At 27.7% G+C, this 22,657-nt stretch overlaps 7 protein-coding genes across 14 annotated transcripts; 3 read left to right on the forward strand and 4 right to left on the reverse strand.

Annotated features, from left to right (window-relative positions):
• Positions 1–482: 482 nt before the first annotated feature.
• Positions 483–1,625, reverse strand: LOC114942759 (transcription elongation factor 1 homolog). The gene is made up of 2 exons (XM_029318197.2): positions 1,182–1,625; positions 483–904 (listed from the first exon to the last, which is right to left on the reverse strand). Exons 1-2 carry the CDS (start codon positions 1,295–1,297, stop codon positions 772–774), a joined length of 249 nt encoding a protein of 82 aa, XP_029174030.1. The 5' UTR covers positions 1,298–1,625; the 3' UTR covers positions 483–771.
• Positions 1,626–1,802: 177 nt separating this feature from the next.
• Fancl (E3 ubiquitin-protein ligase Fancl) lies at positions 1,803–4,492 on the forward strand. The gene is made up of 8 exons (XM_029318195.2): positions 1,803–1,934; positions 2,049–2,439; positions 2,511–2,606; positions 2,681–2,928; positions 3,086–3,272; positions 3,349–3,552; positions 3,676–3,778; positions 4,285–4,492. Exons 2-7 carry the CDS (start codon positions 2,113–2,115, stop codon positions 3,772–3,774), a joined length of 1,161 nt encoding a protein of 386 aa, XP_029174028.1. The 5' UTR covers positions 1,803–1,934; positions 2,049–2,112; the 3' UTR covers positions 3,775–3,778; positions 4,285–4,492.
• LOC114942758 (NADH-cytochrome b5 reductase-like) lies at positions 3,580–5,893 on the reverse strand. 2 transcript variants are annotated; one of them, XM_029318196.2, is made up of 5 exons: positions 5,363–5,893; positions 4,986–5,285; positions 4,487–4,721; positions 4,210–4,421; positions 3,580–3,997 (listed from the first exon to the last, which is right to left on the reverse strand). In XM_029318196.2, exons 2-5 carry the CDS (start codon positions 5,242–5,244, stop codon positions 3,807–3,809), a joined length of 897 nt encoding a protein of 298 aa, XP_029174029.2. In that variant the 5' UTR covers positions 5,245–5,285; positions 5,363–5,893; the 3' UTR covers positions 3,580–3,806. The 2 variants fall into 2 exon arrangements, with proteins under 2 accessions (XP_029174029.2, XP_085339796.1); XM_085483670.1 differs by having other exon boundaries at positions 5,085–5,285; positions 5,363–5,889.
• On the forward strand, positions 5,180–8,434 carry Pex13 (peroxisomal biogenesis factor 13). The gene is made up of 5 exons (XM_029318194.2): positions 5,180–5,941; positions 6,424–6,678; positions 7,068–7,315; positions 7,438–7,635; positions 7,901–8,434. Exons 1-5 carry the CDS (start codon positions 5,874–5,876, stop codon positions 8,317–8,319), a joined length of 1,188 nt encoding a protein of 395 aa, XP_029174027.2. The 5' UTR covers positions 5,180–5,873; the 3' UTR covers positions 8,320–8,434.
• A 1,973-nt stretch (positions 8,435–10,407) lies between these two features.
• TfIIA-L (transcription factor IIA L) lies at positions 10,408–14,882 on the reverse strand. 2 transcript variants are annotated; one of them, XM_029318150.2, is made up of 7 exons: positions 14,693–14,882; positions 13,856–14,066; positions 13,328–13,630; positions 12,906–13,111; positions 12,610–12,753; positions 12,284–12,373; positions 10,408–12,159 (listed from the first exon to the last, which is right to left on the reverse strand). In XM_029318150.2, exons 1-7 carry the CDS (start codon positions 14,714–14,716, stop codon positions 12,052–12,054), a joined length of 1,086 nt encoding a protein of 361 aa, XP_029173983.1. In that variant the 5' UTR covers positions 14,717–14,882; the 3' UTR covers positions 10,408–12,051. The 2 variants fall into 2 exon arrangements, with proteins under 2 accessions (XP_029173983.1, XP_029173981.1); XM_029318148.2 differs by having other exon boundaries at positions 13,328–13,666.
• Positions 14,883–15,008: 126 nt separating this feature from the next.
• Vps45 (vacuolar protein sorting 45) lies at positions 15,009–17,681 on the forward strand. Of its 2 annotated transcripts, none has more exons than XM_029318146.2 (9): positions 15,009–15,125; positions 15,201–15,392; positions 15,460–15,658; positions 15,757–15,906; positions 15,989–16,368; positions 16,543–16,815; positions 16,890–17,054; positions 17,132–17,361; positions 17,448–17,681. In XM_029318146.2, the coding sequence occupies exons 2-9, from the start codon at positions 15,300–15,302 to the stop codon at positions 17,644–17,646; spliced, it is 1,689 nt and encodes a 562-aa protein (XP_029173979.1). In that variant the 5' UTR covers positions 15,009–15,125; positions 15,201–15,299; the 3' UTR covers positions 17,647–17,681. The 2 variants fall into 2 exon arrangements, with proteins under 2 accessions (XP_029173979.1, XP_029173980.1); XM_029318147.2 differs by having other exon boundaries at positions 15,249–15,392.
• LOC114942726 (metaxin-1) lies at positions 17,668–21,809 on the reverse strand. Of its 5 annotated transcripts, none has more exons than XM_085483574.1 (6): positions 21,558–21,809; positions 20,745–20,995; positions 19,909–20,074; positions 19,361–19,744; positions 18,706–18,766; positions 17,668–17,943 (listed from the first exon to the last, which is right to left on the reverse strand). In XM_085483574.1, exons 1-6 carry the CDS (start codon positions 21,672–21,674, stop codon positions 17,927–17,929), a joined length of 996 nt encoding a protein of 331 aa, XP_085339700.1. In that variant the 5' UTR covers positions 21,675–21,809; the 3' UTR covers positions 17,668–17,926. The 5 variants fall into 5 exon arrangements, with proteins under 5 accessions (XP_085339700.1, XP_085339701.1, XP_029173984.1 ...); XM_085483575.1 differs by having other exon boundaries at positions 21,588–21,808; XM_029318151.2 differs by lacking the exon at positions 18,706–18,766.
• Positions 21,810–22,657: the final 848 nt, after the last annotated feature.

The following is a 22,657-nucleotide window of genomic DNA, read 5'->3' on the forward strand; positions in this document are numbered from 1 at the left end:
AAAAAAAGATCCTCCTTTCTGTAAATTAGAATCATAATTCATAATTATTATTAGAAATAAAATTGCATTGTTTGTATTTTATATAACTCAAATTATTTTTGTTAAAAATGGAGAGAGTTTTGAAACATCCTGAGAGCTATTTATGACAATTACAAAAATAAAAAAATATAAGATATTTATATCTCTCTGTATATCTATGTCAATTTTTTATATAAAATAAAATGTATATATACAATGTGTGTATATTATAAACAATTTTTGTATAAAACTTATAATTGCATATACTAAATATTCGACATATACATTACATTCACACATATATCATATAATTGTGTTCAAAAATATTTATGTTCTTCCTGATATAATAAAGTTTCGTCTAAATTTCTAAAATTTAAACGTTTTTAATCTGAAAGATTATACATTACACATTATTATTCAGTACTAAATGTGACTATAGAACTAGAGTAGATCTCATATTCATGTAAGATCAAGATCATCTTTTATTGGAACAGTATTATGCATACATTTAAGATATTGATAAACAATGATAATAATCATTGTTTTACAATCGAACAAAGCCACATTTAGCATATATTATTTATATATATATATATATATACCATTACATATATATATATACCTTTTTTTATAAAACAGATAGCTTATATGAAAGATAGCGTGTTAGTAAAAAATCTTAAAAATGTGACAAGAATGTTCACTTATAACATACAGAAATCTTGTAAAAATATAATATCTATGTCTGATAATTCTTTAATTCGCACTTTCACAGGCATCAATCCAATCGTTATATACATCTAAAGGTTCCGATAATAAATTTATCGTCGTTTGAAAATCCTCCAAGCATACTCTGCAAGTTATTCTTGCAGTACTCCTTGATTTATCCCTGAAATCATAAAGTTGTTTAGTAGAAAGAAATTAATTTAAATTAATCGATAAATTTATATATTATCGCTTTATCAAATTACTATAAGACTCTGAAATTCATGTAGTAAACTGACAAAATAAACGTGATTCTCTACATAAACTAAATCAACATTACTTTATAAACTAATTACGAATATCGAGAAAACTTAATCGAGTATAAATTAAATCAACTTTTGCTACTGCAAAACGTAATATTTGTGTGATTTAATTTCAAGATATTTGCGAATTTTACATACATTTTAACATCGCACGACTTTTCATGATTGCAAAAAGGACAATTGAATTGTGTGTCTAAGGGTTGAATGGCCTTCTTCTTACTGGGCGGTTTTCGTTTACTCTTACGTCGACCCATCTTGTCGCCAATCAATCAAAACTATATTTCGATCGTACGAAATATTAATTGACCGATATCGGTAATCTTTTCGCTGTATTTTGACAGGTTATGTTTAGAACGCGAATTGCGTTGTTAGGTTAGATCAATTTCTTCCCGTACGAGTGTCGAGCACGATATCAATAATAAGACATCAAGTTCAATAATTGATTATAAAGTCCTTCGCATGTAAAATTATTTAATTTTTTAACATCTTTCTTCTTTTAAACGTCAAACAATTCTGATTATTCTTTCGAAAGTTTAGCGCCCACGCCACGATATCTATACATACATACATCATGTGACGTCATAATACCTGCTGTCACTGCGCCATGCATCACGCATGCGTAAAAATAATCTGACCTAAAGGCGCTATTTACATCGAGCGATAAATTTGTTGATTGGTTATCGGATAGGGAATTTCTTGTTTCTTGATAGAAATTTTAGGGATATTTTTCACATATGTTTTTATTTGATGGTACTTTGTACTTCTTGTTGACACTTGATACATTTCGATACACATATATATTGAATGTTTCCAAAATAAAAAGAATGAATAGAAAGGCCTTCCCCATAGTTTAGTTCTTTTCTTCATCGTAATAACTACGTATTTATTTTCGTAGGTTTTTTTTTAATCAGTGTAGGATAACTAATTTTATATTTAATAAGATATATATACTGTATATACATATATATATATATAAAATATATAATTATAAAATAATTTTTTTAGAGAAAAAAGAAAAGTAAAAAGGGATATTTTTATAAAACGTGCATTTTTAAATTAATTGTTAAGAATGGTGACGAAACAAAGTTATGATTATGGAGCAATCTTAGAGCGGCATCCTGAAATTATATTAGTATCAGAATCACCTGTCACTTGGTATGGTTTTTTAATCATTTCGCATTCATTGTGCACTGCATATGATTTCCAAAGTCCCAGAGTAAAATTAAAATTAATCATGTCCGCTTATCCATCATTTGAACAAGCACATATAGAGTTTGGTAGACAAATAGCTTCTCTGCGAAATAAAGAATTCCATAAAAGGGTGAAACAATTAATGACTACATTCAAGTCTGAACAAACAGTATCTTCATTTTTAACACAGTTACAATCACTTATTGTAAGTATAAAATGTTGATATAGTTTTGCTTGTTTTTAACAATTCTATTATGATTATATATTTGCAAACAGGGAGAATATATGCACAATACTAAGACTCTCATACCTAATCCTGACACTATGAGATATTTCCTACAAGAATTGAAAGCAGCTCTTCATCATTTACCTGTATGTAAATTTATATAAGATGTAGTCTTTCTTTTTTCTATAAAATCTCATAACTTTAGCATTAAATGTTACAGGATATGAAGATATCATCTGATCAAAATTTAAGTATTATCAAATTACACTATAGAGATGTATCTATTACATTACAAAGATGTAATAATACTGAACTTCCTTGGACAGTTATTGCTTCTGATTTGCCTAATATTCCATCATTTGAAGGCTTTGAGAAGAATGTAACTAATTTGAGTGTTGCAAAGACTAAATTCAAATGGCAAGTGGAAATATTGAGAAAAGCATGGGAACAATTAGAAGAAATTGATGAGTGAGTATTAATCATATTCATAAATTACAAGAGAATATTTTTTTTTACTTCTAGAACTCTTCTAAAAATAATATATAATACTATTTTTTATTATTTTTTGTTGCAATTATATCAAATCATTAATTTTTGCATTAAATATATTAATGTGAAATAAAAGAAATTGCTGGGTGATCGATCCATTGAAGCCAAATAAAAGCCACATGTATAGACGCATCCATTTGTCTCAGTCTTTATCTGTAACAATTATAATAGATGATCCATCGAATCCTTTGCCAATAATTAAATTCTTAGGGAGCGACAATGAAGTAAAACGACAAATGGATGATGTTTCCAATAATATTCATGTAAGTTTCATATGTATGCATAATGTAAGATAACTGCAATTTATTTGTAATTAACATTAATATATTGATTTTACAGAAGTGGAATTATGATTGCAGTATTTTTGAAAACCTAAAAATGCTGTTAAATATGTATGAATTTTCTGACCCAGAAAGTATAGAAGAGAAGAACGTCGTTATCAATAATCGTGAGTGCGGTATATGTTTCTCGGACGAATTATCAGACAAAATATGTAATAATGAAAAATGCATGAAACATTTTCATTCAGCATGTTTATCAAGGGTATGTAATTGCAATATACATAACATATATTAATAACATAAATATATTTCATTTATATAATACAAATTGTTACCTATAATAATGCCAACACATATATATACATAACTTTTTTTTTAACAATAGTGGTTACAAACAAACAGTGGAAATCAAGTTGTGTTTGACCATATTTATGGCACCTGTCCATATTGCAAGGAAAAGATTTCCTGTTCCATTAAACAATAAAAAGGTAGATATTGAATTTGCATATTTATATTTTATTCAAATATATGTATATATGCATAATTCATTTCCTGAAGCCATTCTTTCATGATCTGATTAAATTCTAAAGTTCCACATATCAAAATTAATGTTGTTTCTGTATCATTACATTGGAGATAATCAGCAACAAGTGATTTGCTCAAACGACCTGAATTGATATTAAAACCATGAAGACTGACTGTCTTGTCTAAAACAATATTTGGAAACAATATTTTTAGTGGCTCTTATAACTTATGTAAATCTACTTCAATTGTTTAGATGTGTACAAATTATCAATATTTATGATATATATCAAATTGTGAAAAAATTTATAACTCAAAATGCACAATAATTACAGGACATTCTATGTATACAATTTTATTATGAATTTACTTGCTGTATTGTGTTTCAATTACATACCATTTAATTGGGATAGCTGTAACGTGCATTTAAAATTCCAATAATCCACTAGATGCCTTAATTCTTTTTTCAAAGGTACATGTGACACCGATTGAAATCCTGCGATAAGATGTATCCTTGTCAATTCTGTTTCATCATCAACGATCATTTTAGCAATGGGATAAAGTGCTGCTATTCCCGAACCGATACTGAACATAACAATCTGTCGAAAACTATCATAACAGTGTGAGTTGTGACACAATTTTATAATTATGTGAACAAATAAATCTTCACATACCTGTTACTCTTATATTTAAAATCTCCATATGGACCTCTAATATCAATTGCACTGCCAATTGATGCATTTTTGAGGCGCAAACTAAATTCACCTTGTTTATATGATTTTACTAAGAAAATTAAGTTATTATACGTCCAAGCAATTGGTGTATATGGACGAGACATGCACCAGGAATGTAAAATAACATACTGTCCAGGTGTAATGTGCAATCTAACATCATTTTCTATTTTATACTCTACACAATAAACAAATAGTTTTTTTTTAAATAAGATGTATATTTTTTATCTTTCAAGTATAATGATTGCATTAAATATAAATATTGTATTTATATGAATAATAGTCTATTCAAAATTTTACTATTTCTTTGTGTGTAATTGAATAGTATAGTAGTAATTTGATATAAATTTAGTCTACATTTAGTGATGTAATTACTTTTTTTTTAACTTTTTATGTGATATATTTTATTGTATCTTAGTTATTGATTTGAAGATAGTAATACCTGGGCATTTTAATTGAACCAGAAAATAATCCCTTGAAGTTTCAGATATATCGGTGACAATAAATACTTTATAAGATAGAAGAGATAATAAATTATTACTTATTTTAACTTTTACATTTTGTGTCTTCCTACTTTTCCATTCTTTCAGCAATGCTTTATGAACATCAAAGATACATGGTGTACATCCAGTGCCACAACAATCCTCGTCCAGTGGTGTTTTAGGTCTATTATCATCATTGTTATAATCACTCGAACTCATGTTGGATACATTTTTTATTGAATTATTATCTTCCAAAAAATCTGAAAAGCATAAATACAAGTTATACTGTTTGTTCCTTCTAATTAATAACCTTATTGCAAAATACAATATTGCTCACCAAGATTTTAATATAAAGAAAACATGTGAATTGTGAATTTTATCTATCATCCATCTAAAGGTTATGAGACGTGAAAGGGTTTAGTCAACCAATCACAATCAAGTATTCTCAAACGCAGATAAATTCGACTGTGATTGATCGATTTGATTATAAACTTTTACATATATTACAGCAATATAATATCTTTTTTTATATAAAATTTTATATAATAAACCACTTTATATCCTATATTTGTTCGTATATAGCATTAATCATTATGCAAGTCATCTGTACAAGAAATACATGTCGCGACTTGAAAAGACACCTAATTGCTTCAAGTATTTTTTTCAAGCGTGATAGCGTGATAATCAAGTGTATGCATGTGTATGTATGTACATCTCTCTCATACATTTCGCTAATAAACCCATGAACTGTGAACTTTGAATAATATAAAATATACCACGTCATTATATATGTATATATATTGATATAATTTTGAATAAGAATTTTGGAGACATAAAATTCGAGCGAGATGACACCAGGAAGAAATAACACAATCAACAGCAATCAGCTCAGGAATTCTTCCAGCATTTCGTCCAAGTGAGATCTCTGAAATGAATATTAATATGCATATTAATTGCCTATTTATGAGGTCATATTGAATTTTTAAAGGACTTATTTTTATTATCTTATATAAGTTTTATATTGTACAGATCTATATCAATGATATTGTTTAACTATTTAATAAAGTTTCTTTTTTAAATTTTTTCACAAATAGAAAATCTCTTGAAGGTTAAATAGTTTAAACATTAACTATTTCCAACAGAATTTTTGATCAGATTTAATATTTGTTTTTTTTATTTTCTATCTATATATTTGAAATATATAATATGTAAGTATATATTTTTCTTTTTATAATTTTTATTACATCCAGATTACTATAAATTCATTGCATAGATTGATTTCTATCTTAATAATATTGAAACAAATTATACAAATTGTTAATATAAATGATAACAATTAGTTAAGAGGAATGCATCAAAAAATAAAATAACCTTAAATAAATAATCTTATCTATTCAGCATGCCAGGACCATCCTTTCAAACTTTTGGAACAGCTATTCCACCTCCATTACCACCTCGCCAACCTGTTCAAAACTATTTAGGATATAGTGATTACAGACCATATAGCTCAAACTATTATGGAAATTATGGATATGGTGGTGGTTACAGTGGTTACAGGGGTTATGGTGGATATGGCTCTTTTGGAAGTTACGTTCCTTATTCTGGTAACAGTTATGGACAATTTGGAGGACACAGTGGTGATGTAGAAAACAGGTATGTTATAAAAAAAATTTATAAATATAATTTAATTTGTGCCTTAATTATCAAGATATATAATATTAAGGAAAACAAAGATCATAAAACTTTCCAAAAGATTAGGTTTCTTCAAAAAGAAGACTAAAGAAATTATTATAATTATTTTATGATATATAGTATTGATCCTCTAAGGATGTAACATTTATTTATTGATTCTATTCAGTCTATACAGATAAAATTGAAGAAAATGTGTGATTAAAATGAATAGATATAATAGATATGAATTATAAATTAGTTTATCAATATATTCTTCTTGAACGCCATAAAATCTTATTTTTCGCTTTAAAAAATCTCCAAATTTATCCAACATTATTTAACTAATAAATAATTTGTTTTGCATGCTATAGATTTCAACAATATGCAGAAGAAAGTACGAGGTCGACTTTCCGTGTAGTGGAAACAGTTTTACATACATTTTCATCTATTACAATGTTATTGGATTCAACATATTTTGCTTTGACAAGTTCCTTCAGAGCATTCTTAAGCGTGGCAGATAATATCGGCAGACTACGGTCAACATTTGGGCAACTGTTAAGCACATTTGCTTTAATTCGAGTTATGAAATGGATTTATAGAAAAATTTTATTTATGCTTGGTAAGAGCTTATTGCTTATTGCAGCTGAAATTTCTATAATTTATGTAACATTTTCTCATAATTTATATAACATTTAATAATGAAAATTAAGATTTAATAATTAATTATTCCTTTACTCTTAGGTCTTCAAAATATGCAAAATGTTACACCAGAAGATTTGTGGCAGCAATCAGTGGCACAAACGACAAACGAAGAACATACAATGCCGATGAACGGACGGATTTCTTCATGGATGAATATTCTGTTTCTTGGTATATTTGTTGCTATTCCATATTTAATTCACAAGATATCAAATAGTATGAAACAGACTGAAATAAAAGGTAATTATATTTTTTTATTGTTTCTCTATAATGAAAATTTATAAATGAATATATTTTTTAAATAATTATTTATATCTAGTTTTCTTCATAACTAAAGTCTTACATTTAAAAAAAGTCTAACCATTTTAAGTTGATACTCTTATATTTTCTAAAATTCAATTTAAAAAATTTTTTCTTTATAATTTCTGATATTTTTAAGATATACTTTAATTTTAGTATTTTAATATTTTTTTGTTTTTTTATAAACATATTGGCAAATTTACAGTTAATGATCCAAATGAATGGGTCAAGTGTGAAGATCCTGTATGCGTAGCGACTGCAATGTATGCTTTCACGGCGGTTTCTAATGAAGAATTGAGTGTCAGAACTGGTCAAAAAATATGGTTGGCGCCACGATCTCTACAGTCAAAAAGTATACCAGGTTGGTGGATAGCCACTGATAATAGGAGTGTTGGTTTAGTGCCTGCTAATTATGTAACTATAGTGGGACAATTGAAAAAGAAATCAGAATTAGAAAGTAATGGAAATGCCACTGAGTCTACACTAATTCCAAATTCCAATATGAAAAATGTAATAGCTTCTAATAACGAGGCTGAAACAACATATATAAGTACACTAGAACCTAGCACCAGCCAACAAAATACTGATTTCTCTGAAACTAATATTAAAAACGACTTACTTTAGTTTAAATGTAGGGGATAAGGATAAGGATTTACTTTAATCTAAACTTAACTATTTCAATATGTAGTCACACAATCTTAAGCATATATGTGGCCTATAAAAATCTTTATGAAAGACATGACTGATATTCTTAAATAACATAAATCTTATATAATGTATCAAATACGCCGTATATTTACTGAATATTAAATAAGCAGCAAGCTCTGTTTCAATATAAAAATTGAAGGATATTATAGAAGTTTATTTATTAAAACTTTTAATGAGAATGTCTTTATTGAAATTTCTCTTTTTGTAAAATAAGGATACCACAGACTTCACTACTTTTAATTTATATAATATTTTACATTTTAAGTTGCAACAGAAATTTTTTTGTATATAATATGTGGTTATATGTAAAGAAAATTTGTTAAATATTTAATTTAAAATTAAAATTTTTAATTAAAGAAAAAAGACAAAGGATAAAGCAGTTACATTGCAAATGTTGATGCACGAACGATATTTCTAATTAAATTTTATGAGAATGGGATATTTCAAATATTAGATTTAGTGTATGGTTTATTGTGCTTTTTCATCAGTTATTATTGTATGATTTTATGCATTTTTGTAACACAAAACAATTGTTAAATTGTGTCATAAGTTTTCTTTGTAAATAAGATATTGTATTTATAATATATATATCACAATTGTATATTCTAAAATATTCACAGATCAATATAATCGTGTTTTATATCTGAAAATAGCCAAATGGCATAGAGTTTATTATAATATTATACCAAAAAAGTTTAATACATATAGCTCAAAATAATAGAATCTCTGTACAGTCAAAAAAATATTTGATATAAAAAACATTGCCAATTATGGAATTCTAGTAAACTTACGAACTTCGATATATATAATCTTATTAAAAAAATTATAGATTTAAAATTATTTTCTATTTAAAAACTATATACCTAAACATGCATATAATTTTTATTTAACATTGACTTCTATATGATAAAGATAAAATTGTTTTAATTAGTAAATTAGAATTAGTGTATTTTCTGATTGCTAGCAAATTAAAAAATCCGCTCAAAATATTCTACAGATTATTCGGGATGCAATATTATTTAATACATGCAATATAAATTTTGTATAACTTTAATTTAATTAATTTTGTAATTTGATGACTACTCTTTTCTACTAGCTTTGTTTAATTGCACATACATTTTATAATAAAAGAGAAATATTGTACATAAATGCAGTTTATAGATATATGTATTCTTACAAACATGTAATATTGTAATATAAAATAATAAATTTGCAAGATTGACAATGTTGATTTAATATTTTTTTTAACATTGACAATGTTTCTCTTAGTTTTAGATAAAAAATTATATTATTTATCAAATAATTAATAGATAAATTATGCGAAATTGGTATTTTAATCGATAAATTCAGCAAGTTGACATATTATACTTATATTTATTTATTTTTAGATTTTTTATTTATTTAGGAAGCACTGCATTAATCTAAAGGAATATAATTAAGTAAAACAAGCAAAACAGTTAAGCTGCTCATCAATATATTTTTGAGAACCAGAGAAAGAATGAAATTGTCTGTAAAATAAAAGAAATCTTAATTAAAATATTAATCATACAAGCAAATATATAGAAATTTGAATAATTTTCATGTAAAATATGAGACAAAATGAAGGATATGAATACAAGCTACTGATTGCTCATCATTAATTATAATTGTTAAAAAATTTTCAAATTACAATGTATTCAATCATGTATGTACATATTATGTTACATACATGCATTCATCAAGAATAATTCTCTTTTAAACATTTATTCTATAAATTCAAAGAAATTTTATTTATAAGTTAAATTCGAAATATAAGGCATACGACAATGTAACGTAGATACCATATTTTGCAGACAGCACCTATAATTATATTCTATATTTTATAAGATGCTGATATTAATCAAAATCTTCACAAAATACTTCTTTTTGATAACGTTAAAAATAAAGATACATTATCCAAATTTAAAATATGCCAAATATTTGTAACACTCTTGACAAAATAATAAAATATAAAATTGCACACTATTTTAGCATATTTGTAATCACATTGTGAGTTTATTATCATAGTTTCTTCATATATCATTCATTTAAACAATTATCTTAAACTAATTAGATATCAATATCATAACGCAAAAAAAGAAACAAATTATCTTAAATTGCATTTTTATATTATAAATTATAATTTAAGAATAATCTTTATTCTTATCTATAAATATTCGCTTCATTATGATGCAACATAAAGCTTGCGAAGTCACAAGTCTTATAATGTTTTTGACTAAGGCAAGTTCGAATTGCTCTAGAAGCCATTTGATCTAATTTTTACGAATTAGATACGAATATATATTTTTAACAAGGATAAAGAATATATTTTTATATATTTTATGAATATATTCAGCGCATAATTATAAAGTATTTCTCAATTAAATATTTAGTAAACATCTAAAAAACGTCATATTAAATCTTAAACACTTTTAAATGCCAAAGCAAATTGAAATTGAAAAAAAATTATATCTTGTAACTTCCAGAACAATTTAAACTTTTCAAATGCTTTATCCAATCAATTACCTCTCTAAATGCTAAATTATTCTTCATTTTTTCACTGATAATTTAATAAATAATTTTGACAATGTGCTTGCAACAAGATTTTGTATAGATATAAAAGACATTTATTATTTCAAAGCATCACATATGAGTTATAGTTTTGCATTTGAAAATTTCTGGATTTAAAGACATATAATGTACGATTTTATTTTCAGATTGTAAGGGAAAAAATGGAAGTTTTATCTCAATTTTACATTTCATTCATGTTGAAAGTTAAAAAGTTTATAATTAAAGATTTAGAAAAAATGATATTTACATATACGCACACACATACATACATGTACACACATACACACACATGGTATAAATTCACAATTTGTCATTTTCAAAATCATTGTCCGTGATGTAATTTCAGAGCCATTAATCGATATAGTGTTTCCATTAATATATCATGTATTTCTGTTTAATAAAGTTTTACTCATTTGCTAGGGGAAGCTAACTAATTCATAACAGTTCTTTTTGTCAGGATATAACATATGACTAACAATAGGAGACTTTTATGTAATTTTTTACACTGTATATTCATAATCTGCATTACAAAAAGTGTATTTAAACTTCTATGGCCAATTTAACATTCGGTCTTGAATTTTCTTTAATAAAAACTAAAACAAATTATATAAATAAATTTATATATAATTAACAAATTATATATTTATATATAAATTATATATAATTAAAACAAATTATATATAATTATATATACGTATATAATTAAAAACAGTTATTTAAAAAATATTCAAGACTGATAATGCTACATATATTTAGAAGGTAGATAGAAGAATTCATAAAGAATAAAACAAAACATTTTCTGTAATAATTTTTGTTTAGGTTAACCTGTGTAATTAGCATCATGTCATTTAACAATGCTATTATGCTATGTTTGTGATAGTGTAATTTTCTCCATTGTTCCCCTGTATTGCCATTCCAGTTGCAGCTTTGCACAATCCATACAAGAATCATCTTGTATTAAAGATGAAACATTTCACGTGAACACATCATCAAGTTGCTTTTACATATAACATCCCTGAGCTTCCTGTAGGCAACACAATATTCACATCGCATCTAAAATTACCATTCAGCGTCTCCATTTGCTTTTTGAAATACATAGTCTTTCCCACTTAAATTCATTATGCCATCCTTGAGATAGAACTTCCACTTATTTCGACTCCTTGTTATCTGAAAACAAAACGATATTATATAAATAAATTGAAATAATATTTTCTCATATATATATATATATATATATATATATATATATATATATATATATATGTAAAGATAAATATATCATATCTTATACCTTATCATACTGACAGACTACTACATTATCTGTCTCGAAGAGCTCAGCAGGATCATCATCTGTAACGTCATCTTCGGAATTTAAAGGTTCCTAGAACAGACCACTTTTTGTAAGACAATTCAAAGTTGAAATTTATTTATAAACATTAATTTCTCTATGCATATGGGAGCGATTAAATGTGTGCATGCATACACACGAGCAAATATACACATGCACACATTAGTTATGAGAATTAGTAAGGAATAGATTTAATAGTTCAAAAAATTGTGAAATCAGGAAAATATTTCTAATTAGAGAAAAAGCAATGAACTAGTATTATTGTTAACCTCTTCACGAGCTCCTGCTTCATCATTTTCCTCTTCTTCTTTTTCATCAAGATCCTCATCATCATCATCATTATCATCTTCTTCTTCTTCATCATCATCGTCAGTAGAATCACCTACTCCTCCATCTAATTGATTTATATTATTCTGTTGGTATAAAAATAAAGAAAACATGTTATTTTTTTATAAGTATACACACATACATTTCTCTATTGTATTTGTTGTATATAAATGACATTAATTTTATCATCTTTATTTTATAATAAGAAATTACATTATCTTAAAATATACTGTCTTACTTGGTTTTGTGACCTTTGTGTTGCAACGCTATTTGTATTTTGAGTGACCACTTGAAGCGGTTGATTTACTTGCAATGGAGCTAATGTTGCTTGCCCTTGCAATGTAGAATTCACATGTTGTTGCAATAAAGTCGAAGCTAAATTTGCTGGAAGACCCATAGCTGCAGAAATGACGGGACCTGTTAAAATTGTGTGCAATTGATTTCCTAAAAGAGAAATTTTTCTGTTATTTACATAATTAATACATTAAATTCTTTAAGCATTAATAAATTTCAGTAGTATTAAAAATTATATATTCATAGAAAAAGTATATATAATAAATTAATACATAATTATATAATTATTAAAATTTATTTTTTGCCACAAATTAATGATAAACTTTCTACTGACATACACACACATATAATATAAAAGATTTTTACCTTGAAGAGCAGATGCAGGAACTTGTATGCTTAAGATCCGTTGTGGTCCATCGGGAATGCCAGGTTGTGGAGGTAAGGTGATCTGTATGGGTACTTGTCGATCAAGTACAGCAGCTGGTGCAGTTACCACTTGTTGCACTGGTGTTGTCGAGTGTTGCTGTGGCTGCTGCTGACATGACATTTCTGTAAGATTTGTATGTTGCTGCGGTTGTGTCGGCTGTTGTTGCTGCTGTGATTGTACTTGCTGCTGCTGTTGTTGCTGTGGTTGTTGTTGCGATTGTTGTTGAGGTTGTGTTTGCGGCACTGCATTTCCGGGAGATGGTTGTACAAAATGATTTCCTACATTAGTTATTACAACATCAAATCTATATGTAACAATCTACAGGATGTATTGATTCAAAACATCCAATAGATGGAATGCCTTGTATAATCTAAGTTATTTATCCTTAAGTATTTTATCATAATACAAATTTTTTGCAAATTTGTTAACATTTGCTATATTTATTTCTAGCAAATATATATATATACCTTTATTGACAGATACAGCTTTGTGCGTGTTGATTTGAGGAACTTGTGGCTCTGGTGGGTCTGGATTTAATTCCACAGCCTTGCTAGCCATCAATTTTGCTTCCCATATCTGTTTAAGTTCTTGGAGGACTTGCTCATCTACTCCTTCGTCTATAAATGATTCTCGCACTCCTGCTATTACATCTTCTATCACAGTATTGTATAATTTTAGCTGTAACACAGGATTTATTCTTTTAATATCAAACTTATAAAGGATGCAGATTGAAAAAAATGTCTGCTAAGTTTCCATATTGGCTCTGCCAGCCTAATTTACTAATTATACTAATAGAAACATGTTATATAAGAATGAGTTCGCAAATGTGTTCTCTCGAAAACGGACATCGAAAGTTACACATAAAACGAAAAGATTCCAACGTTTTGAATAATTCATCAAGCGTGTAGACATTTAATATTGCTTAAATATCGTAACGAAGAATATAATTGCAAATGTTTAAATATCAAACAGAAATAGAAATAACGATCTCTTCAAGGCAACGTCAAATATCACTTATTCGCTCGAAAGTTTTATTCGAATCTCGATATTTTTCTATTAATATGCAACTTTTGATACGAGCACGAAATTCACGTTTCGAGGTTAGAAAATCCGATCCTCGATCTACCTCAAGATTGGGTTTCCGACAGCCGGAGATCAGCGGACGGGCGTCGATCGGGTGAAGGAGCGCGAATATCGCGGGACGTTCGAGCGTCCAGGAAAACGCGAAAACACTCGTCTTCGTGGAAAAAAAAAGAGTATAAGTTCCTATCTACGTGTACATTTACATATTCAATTTTACTCACTACGCTTGTCTGGCTGAGGGCCATCGTGGCTGACAGTCGGGGACGACGACGGTCGCTCGACCCAGGAAGCAACGCCAACAACGATACAGTTTAAGTAAAGCCACACGTTCGCATTCATACAACGCGCAACAGCATCCACTCACATCCACTTCGCCATCGTCCATCAGTCACTTTCGGCGATGTCAGACATGCGCAAGACGCAAATACGGGATGCGCACTCTTTCGACGCGAGCCAATCGCGTCGCTCGGTTGACCGCGGCAACCGAGCGTTCGACCAATCAGAGTCTTTTGTGTCCGATCGAGCGTGACGGATAAGTGTAGAAGGTGCAGAAAGCAGAAGTAGAAGGAACAGACCTTGTACTTCGTATTTGCTGTCAAAAATTGTCAGTGTACAATAGTATTATTATTGAAAATAAGAGAAAATATAATAAGAGTATGTACAACTAAGTATATAGATAAATTTGCAATTAAAATAATTGAATCTTATTTACTAAATATATGGATTTAGCGGAACAAAAATAAATGTATGTTATTCACGTATGCACACATAATCTAGGATAAAAAGATATATACACTTATCAATTGATACGCTTTATCTGTCATCAAAATGAATGTTGTTACTGCTTTGAAATTTTATATAACAAAAATGACAGAGGACAGCGGTCCTGGTATGAAAATTCTGCTAATGGATAAACAAACGGTGAGGATAAAGATTATTATAAATCATGTGTAAGTTTGGGAAATTTCACCTTTTTTTTTATTTTCAGACAAGTATAGTCAGCTTACTTTATAGTCAGTCAGAGATATTGATGAAAGAAGTATATTTATTCGAACGAATAGATACTGCTGTACATAATGATACTTTAAAACACTTAACATGTATAGTATTTGTAAGACCAACTAAGGAAAATATAGACTTGCTTTGTAAAGAGCTCAAATATCCTAAATACGGAGTCTATTATATTTGTAAGTATTGTGGATGCAAGTTTATGAAATAATAGAAAATATCATAGTATGTATTTAGAGTAAGAAACAATATTATTAATGCTATTTATTTCTATTAGATTTCAGTAACATTATTGCAAAAGCAGATATAAAACTTTTGGCAGAAAGCGATGAACGAGAAGTAGTTAGAGAAGTACATGAATATTATGCAGATTATCTAGCGATTAATCCACATTTATTTTCACTTGGAATAAATGCTTGCTCCGAAGGTAACTTAATTTTACACAAATTTGTGCAATAAATTGATAAATTGTTAAATGAACATTATTTTTCATAATTATAACTCTCAAGGGCTTACATGGGATCCAGCACATTTACATAGAACTGTCCAAGGAATAACTTCAGTTTTATTATCGCTAAAAAAATGTCCATATATTAGATATCAAAATAGTTCTAATATGGCAAAGAGATTAGCAGAAAAAATAAGGGAAGTGCTCAGTAAAGAGTCCAGTTCTTTTGAATTCAGACAGGAATCTAATCCCATCCTTCTAATAGTCGATAGAAGAGATGATCCTGTTACACCTTTATTGAACCAATGGACATATCAAGCAATGGTGCACGAGCTGTTGACAATCAATAACAATCGAGTTAATTTGTCTCATGTGAAAGGTATTTCAAAAGAACTGAAAGAAGTTGTTCTTAGTGCAGAACATGATGATTTTTATGCAAATGTAAGAAAATTTTTAATACTTTAATCATAATATTCATATTTGAATCATTAGCAGAAATAGTAATGTAAATCAATAAATATTTTTGTATACATATTTTATAATTATTTTATATAATAATATACTTTATTTTTTGGTGAAGAACTTTTCATGTTAAGAGAATGAATTTTTCAACAGAACTTGTATCTGAACTTTGGTGAAATTGGGCAAACGATAAAAGAATTAATGGAGGAGTTTCAAAAGAAAGCAAAAAAGCATCAAAAAGTGGAAAGTATTGCTGACATGAAACACTTTGTAGAAACATATCCACTTTTTAAGAAACTTTCTGGCACTGTATCAAAACATGTCACTGTAGTCGGAGAACTTTCGTCTCTTGTCGAAAAGCATAATTTGTTAGAAGTATCAGAATTGGAACAGGAACTGAGTTGCCAAACTGATCATTCCTCACAGGTAAATTATTAATATCTATAACATGTTTTTACATTTATGCATATTTCTTAATATTTATTTATAAATATTTATAGCTGCAAAAGATAAAAGCACTTATCAATAATCAAAAAGTACGAGATATCGATACCGTTCGACTTGTCATGCTGTATGCGCTTCATTATGAAAAACATGCGAGCAATGATATAAATGGTTTAGTGGAATTACTTAAAAAGAGAAATGTTTCAGATAAATATATTAAGGTATTCTTTCTGTTATAATTGATTGATATTTTCATGTAAAAACATATATCTATGTAATATTAAAATTTTATTTTTAGCTTGTATATAATATATTAGAGTACAGTGGTGTTAATGCAAGACAGAGTAATTTATTTGATCGAGAAGCAGTTGCCAAAATAACTAAAAAATTATTCAAAGGATTAAGTGGGGTAGATAATATATACACGCAGCATTGTCCTTTAATAAGTGAAACATTAGAGGACTTAATAAAAGCAAGATTAAGTACACAAGCTTTTCCATATCTTGGTAATATGATAATGTCGCGAAGGTAAATTAATTATGTATTAAATAGAAATGCAAACATTACATATACATTAAATATTAATCGATTAATGCATGAGTCTATCTTTTTAGGCCTCAAGATATTATAGTATTCATGATTGGAGGTGCTACTTATGAAGAAAGTTTGGCTGTTTATAATTTAAATAGGCAAAATCCGGGAATAAAGATTATTCTAGGAGGTACTGCCATCCACAATTTTAAAAGCTTTGCAGAAGAAGTACACCATGCTACTAGCGGTATATTAATGCGGTATAAAATCGGAAAAAATTAATGATGTTGAGAAATATCATCATATATCTCAAAATATTTATTCGTTATATATTTTGGTATCTATACATCATATAATATCCTTTTCTCTCTTTATCAAGAATCTAGTATTTCACACCAAGAATTTCCAAATCACTGTAACATATTACATGAAACAAGGTCCTCTCTTTCTTTTATAATTACACATTTTCTATTTCTATCATAAAAACAATTTCCATTTTGCTAATTATTATTCATCATCCTCATCATCCAACATGTATTCTGTCGGCATATCTGAGATTTCATCATCCTTTATTGGTACCTTTAACAAACATGCATTATTTTAATTATTTAATGATAAAGATATATGATATACTTGTTAAATTTGTTATCTAATCTATGCATTTTTTATATAAGTTTAAAGGAGAAATGTCATTTTTGTATTGCAATTTATCTTAATTATCTTGATAATGTATATTATCTCTTTCTACATTATCTTCATAATATATATAAGCCTTAAATAAAAATACTGTTAAAATAAATTTCATTTAAAACTAAATAAAAATTAAGATTTTTTCATCTCTAAAAATTAATACATTCTTAATTACTCATTGTTTAAAAATTATCAATTTCTCAATAATTTATTAAGGAGTAATTTTAAATTTATATTGTTTCTGTCATGTTTATCATTGATGCACATCATGATATAAAATAATTAATGTGCATTAAATATAATTGAATATTTTTATCAAGTGTATCAGTGAAAGTTCTATATCACTTTTCTTAAAAATATTTTGCAAGTATAATTTTGTGTATGTATATGTCTGTGTCTATACTGTTATATATAATTATTTATAAAAATATAATTTTTCAAACACACAGACTAAATAAAAATAATATTTATAAATAACTCATTGTACATATATATGTGTGTAAACAAAATAAATTCATAATAATATAATGAAAATATGTTATAAAAAACGAAAATAATGTATAAAGTAATGTATTATGTGTATAAAAATTGATATTAATTGGTTAATTTCCATGTATAAAAATATATTATCAACGTGCAGCTAATACTCACGTTTTCTTTTCTTCTTAGGAACCTTAATAAATTTTCTGCTTCTTAATAAATATATTAGCACCTACAAATAAAGCTACTTGTAGCTTCAATGTCAATATTTGCATTATTTTATCTTTAGAAAGATCTATTTTAAAAAAGCGTACTTTTTTTTAATATAAAGTAACTTTTTCTTTTTTATATTACAAATATATATTTCATTATTATTGCATTTTGTTATGTACAAATGAATGCAATCCAATATCAAAATAAATATACAGAAATAATTATTAGATAATTTTTTTTGTTACTGAATATTTTTTTAAGCAAATAAATAAGATTTGTATCAATGTAAATATTTCAATTGCAATATTGCATATATACTCAATATATATATATATATATTTAAAAAATGTCGATATAAAAAAAATAGAAAAACCAATTAATATCTAACAAAACTTTATACTTGTAAGTATTCCTACAAGTTGTAAGAATAATTCTGTTTCTATTTTGTCTGTGTCTTTGTCTACTATTCCTTATGTTTTATATATAATCGTAATAAATAAAAAGAAAGAATCTGAAAATAAACAAACTAGATTTTAAATAGACAAACATATATTTTATATATGTTATGATATATATTTTATCAATTTCCTTTCTGCATAAAAGAAGAACTTACCTCTACAATACCAGTAGATAATGCATATCCTGCCATTGCTAATGTAGCAACAAATGCAGCAAGGATTTGGTTCCTTCTCTTATTGGGAAATTCTTCATTGTCTTCTCTTGATTTTTCAGCGTTTCTTTCAGCTTTATCCTTTTCATAAGTTTGATATTCATATTCAAAATATCTTTGTGATATACGCGACACATATTTTACTAGATTTGTACAATTCTTCAGATGATTTTGTAGAATTGGATTTGGTAACGGTGCCTTAAGCAACGGTGCTAAATACGAATACACAATAGCGTCTATTGTACTAGGTTGTGGTCCAAAAAAAAACTCTCCATCTCCAAGTCTCATAGACAATAATGTCAAACATTTTTGTGCCTCCGAGTATACCTATTGTTACATAAATTGTTAAAATTAATATAGAAAATATTTTTGTGTTTAAACTTTATCTATAGAATAGATTCTTTTACTTATAGAAATATTTAATTTATAAATAAATATTACACATTTAAGAAGCTATAAACTGCTTTACATATTATATGTTATATGCGTACCTCATTTTCAATAACGTCTATGTTATCTTCCATAGAATATAAACTCTGCATCAAAGATTGCGCTTGTCGCTCAAACTTTCCTGGATAATAGAATTTAAATGGAAAGGGCAGTGCTTTGCAATACCATGGTCTAATTAATTCATCTAGATTTTTTTTATCTATCCACCTAAAAATAATTGTAATAATGATACATTCTATATTGTGATATATTTACTGTGATAAAAAATAATAATGAGATGTATATATCAAAAACAATAATAACTATAAAATATATTTGTTAATCTATTACTATTATTATATAAACTATTAATATCATTTCTGCAAAATTACATAATTGGACAAACATGTATTTAATGATCAGAATAATGCACAATCTATATTTGAATAGACATTTTAATATTTATGCTGAGATGTTTGGTAATAATTCAAATAATTTGTCTATTTAAACAACAGTAATTTAAATTAAGAATATAACTTTAAAAGTTAATCAGTCATTTGCATTTTATGCTTTTCTTTGCATATTGCTAAAAAACTGTAATTTTTCTAGGCAAGATCTGAAATTGCAAACAAATTTTGGTTGATAGCATTTAAGTAATGCAAAAAATCTTACTAACACTTGCTAACATTTTAAAAGCAAAAGGCAGAAAAATCTTCAGTAATATTGATAAATAAGAAAATTAATTATCAATCAATTTAACTAGCAGATAAAATTTTTAAACATCTTCCATTACTATACAACTGATTATTTAATAATGTATATTCTTTTATCACTTAAATTTCATAAAAATCTCAGAAATTGTATATTATTCTAATATATTTCTCTGTATATCTCATACCATATAAATTGCAAGGCTGGATATAACTTTTCCTTAAGCAAAGCATCATACGCCATGACATCTGCACATTGCTTATCACTTAATATATAGTCAGAATTATAATGTTTTGCTCTAAAAAATGGCAATATATCTTTAACTGTATCCAAAGTATTTAGACCAGCCCTAAGCAATGGTAATCGACCATTTGGTGTTTTAAATGGATTGTTTGCTAAATTTACTTTTAAAGGTACCCCACTGAATTTAGCGTATGCCTATAAATAATGTGATACTGTATATATTAAGAAACAAATGTTATTCTATTAATTAATTTTCATCAAAACATGCAATATCAGTTTTACATTATATTTTTGAACATATCTTTCAAAACTAATAAATATTTTTTTTAAAACCTTTGATCAATCTAAAGATAATTTGTCCTCGATGAAAATATCCCGAAATGTCATTTATTTTGCATTTTTTAATATCTTTTTATAATAAAGTTTTAAATTAAAATTCGATTTTTAAATTTATTGAAAATTTGAAATACCATCATTGATGAAATTATATAAATAAATATCATTCCATTATGTCAATATTATCTCTTAAAGTCTGCCAAAAAAACTCATGTTTTCTATTCACTGAAGAGCTATAGATGCCTCGATATTTTCGACGAGAAAAAAATCGATTCTTAATTGACCAAAGAATTAGGTGACATTTGATGGTTTTGGGACATTCTATCGTAAATATTTGGATCGCTTGCAACAATCAAATGCATTTTATATTATATAATAATTCCTGTTACAAATGACATAAATTGATCCTTAATCGACTAACCCACATGTGCGTGTCATAACCCGTACATACCAGAACTTGCAAACATTCTATATCGACTGACGGAAGACCCCAGTCACCTTTCCATATATCTAACTGTAAAATCTCGGCATTAGCCATCTCCAAAAATTTGCATCGCCCGTAAAATTCCACGCATTCACTCAAATAAATTCTTGACACATAACTATAATATATAACCCTTTGGTAAACAACGTAGCATCGTGCTGCACAATGCAGCACAGGTTAGATTAGGTCCTTTATAAAGGTCTATTCACACAAACGATGTAAATTAGACGCAGGGACCAATCAGCATTCGTATAGATTTTGACAGATCGCATTTGATCGACCAATCAGGATAAAAAAGAGCAAAAATTTCTTCGTCCTGATTGGTCAATCAAATGCTACTTTTCTCCGATAAGAACATAATCTCAATCCATATGGATGAGCCTGCAAGACTCGTCCGGCGGCATGTACGAGATTTTATCTTTCCGTAGCGTTCACACACGTGCGCCCGCACACACGTGCGTTTGCACACACGCGCGCCCGCACACACGTGCGTTCGCACACACACACACACACACACACATAACGGGGGCCAAATCTCTCAAATTGGTTTCCAGTGTTGTAACATACCTAGGTATAAGTACCTAGGTACAGTATCTAGATACTCTAACAGTACCTAAGTGCATTATCTAGGTTCTTACAGGAGAAGATACCTTTATTTGTATCTGGGTACTTTTTTGTAAGGTACCTTTTAAATTTAGATACGTAGGTACAAGCAGAGAGAAGGATGAGAGTGGTCATCCCCTCGATTTAGCTGCAACCGGAATTCAAAGCGCCTCTATGTGCACAAAACGTGCACATTGAACTACGTAGCCACAGATTAATAGACAGATTGCCAAAGGCCTGCCTAAAGAAGAGACCGCCATCTTCGTGCGATAGACTTTGCCCCTTACCGACACACTTTGCCTCTGGTTCGAGTCCGTGCTAAATTCGTAGACTTGAACCAAAAGACTTTGCCCCTGGTTCGAGTCCGTGCTAAATTTCGTAGACTCGACCAAAAGACTTTGCCCCTGGTGCAAGTCCAGGCTAAATTCGTTTGA

The sequence above is a fragment of the Nylanderia fulva genome, unplaced genomic scaffold (assembly GCF_048542155.1).
Source record: "Nylanderia fulva isolate GAGA-0341 unplaced genomic scaffold, ASM4854215v1 Scaffold26, whole genome shotgun sequence".
Taxonomy (NCBI): domain Eukaryota; kingdom Metazoa; phylum Arthropoda; class Insecta; order Hymenoptera; family Formicidae; genus Nylanderia; species Nylanderia fulva.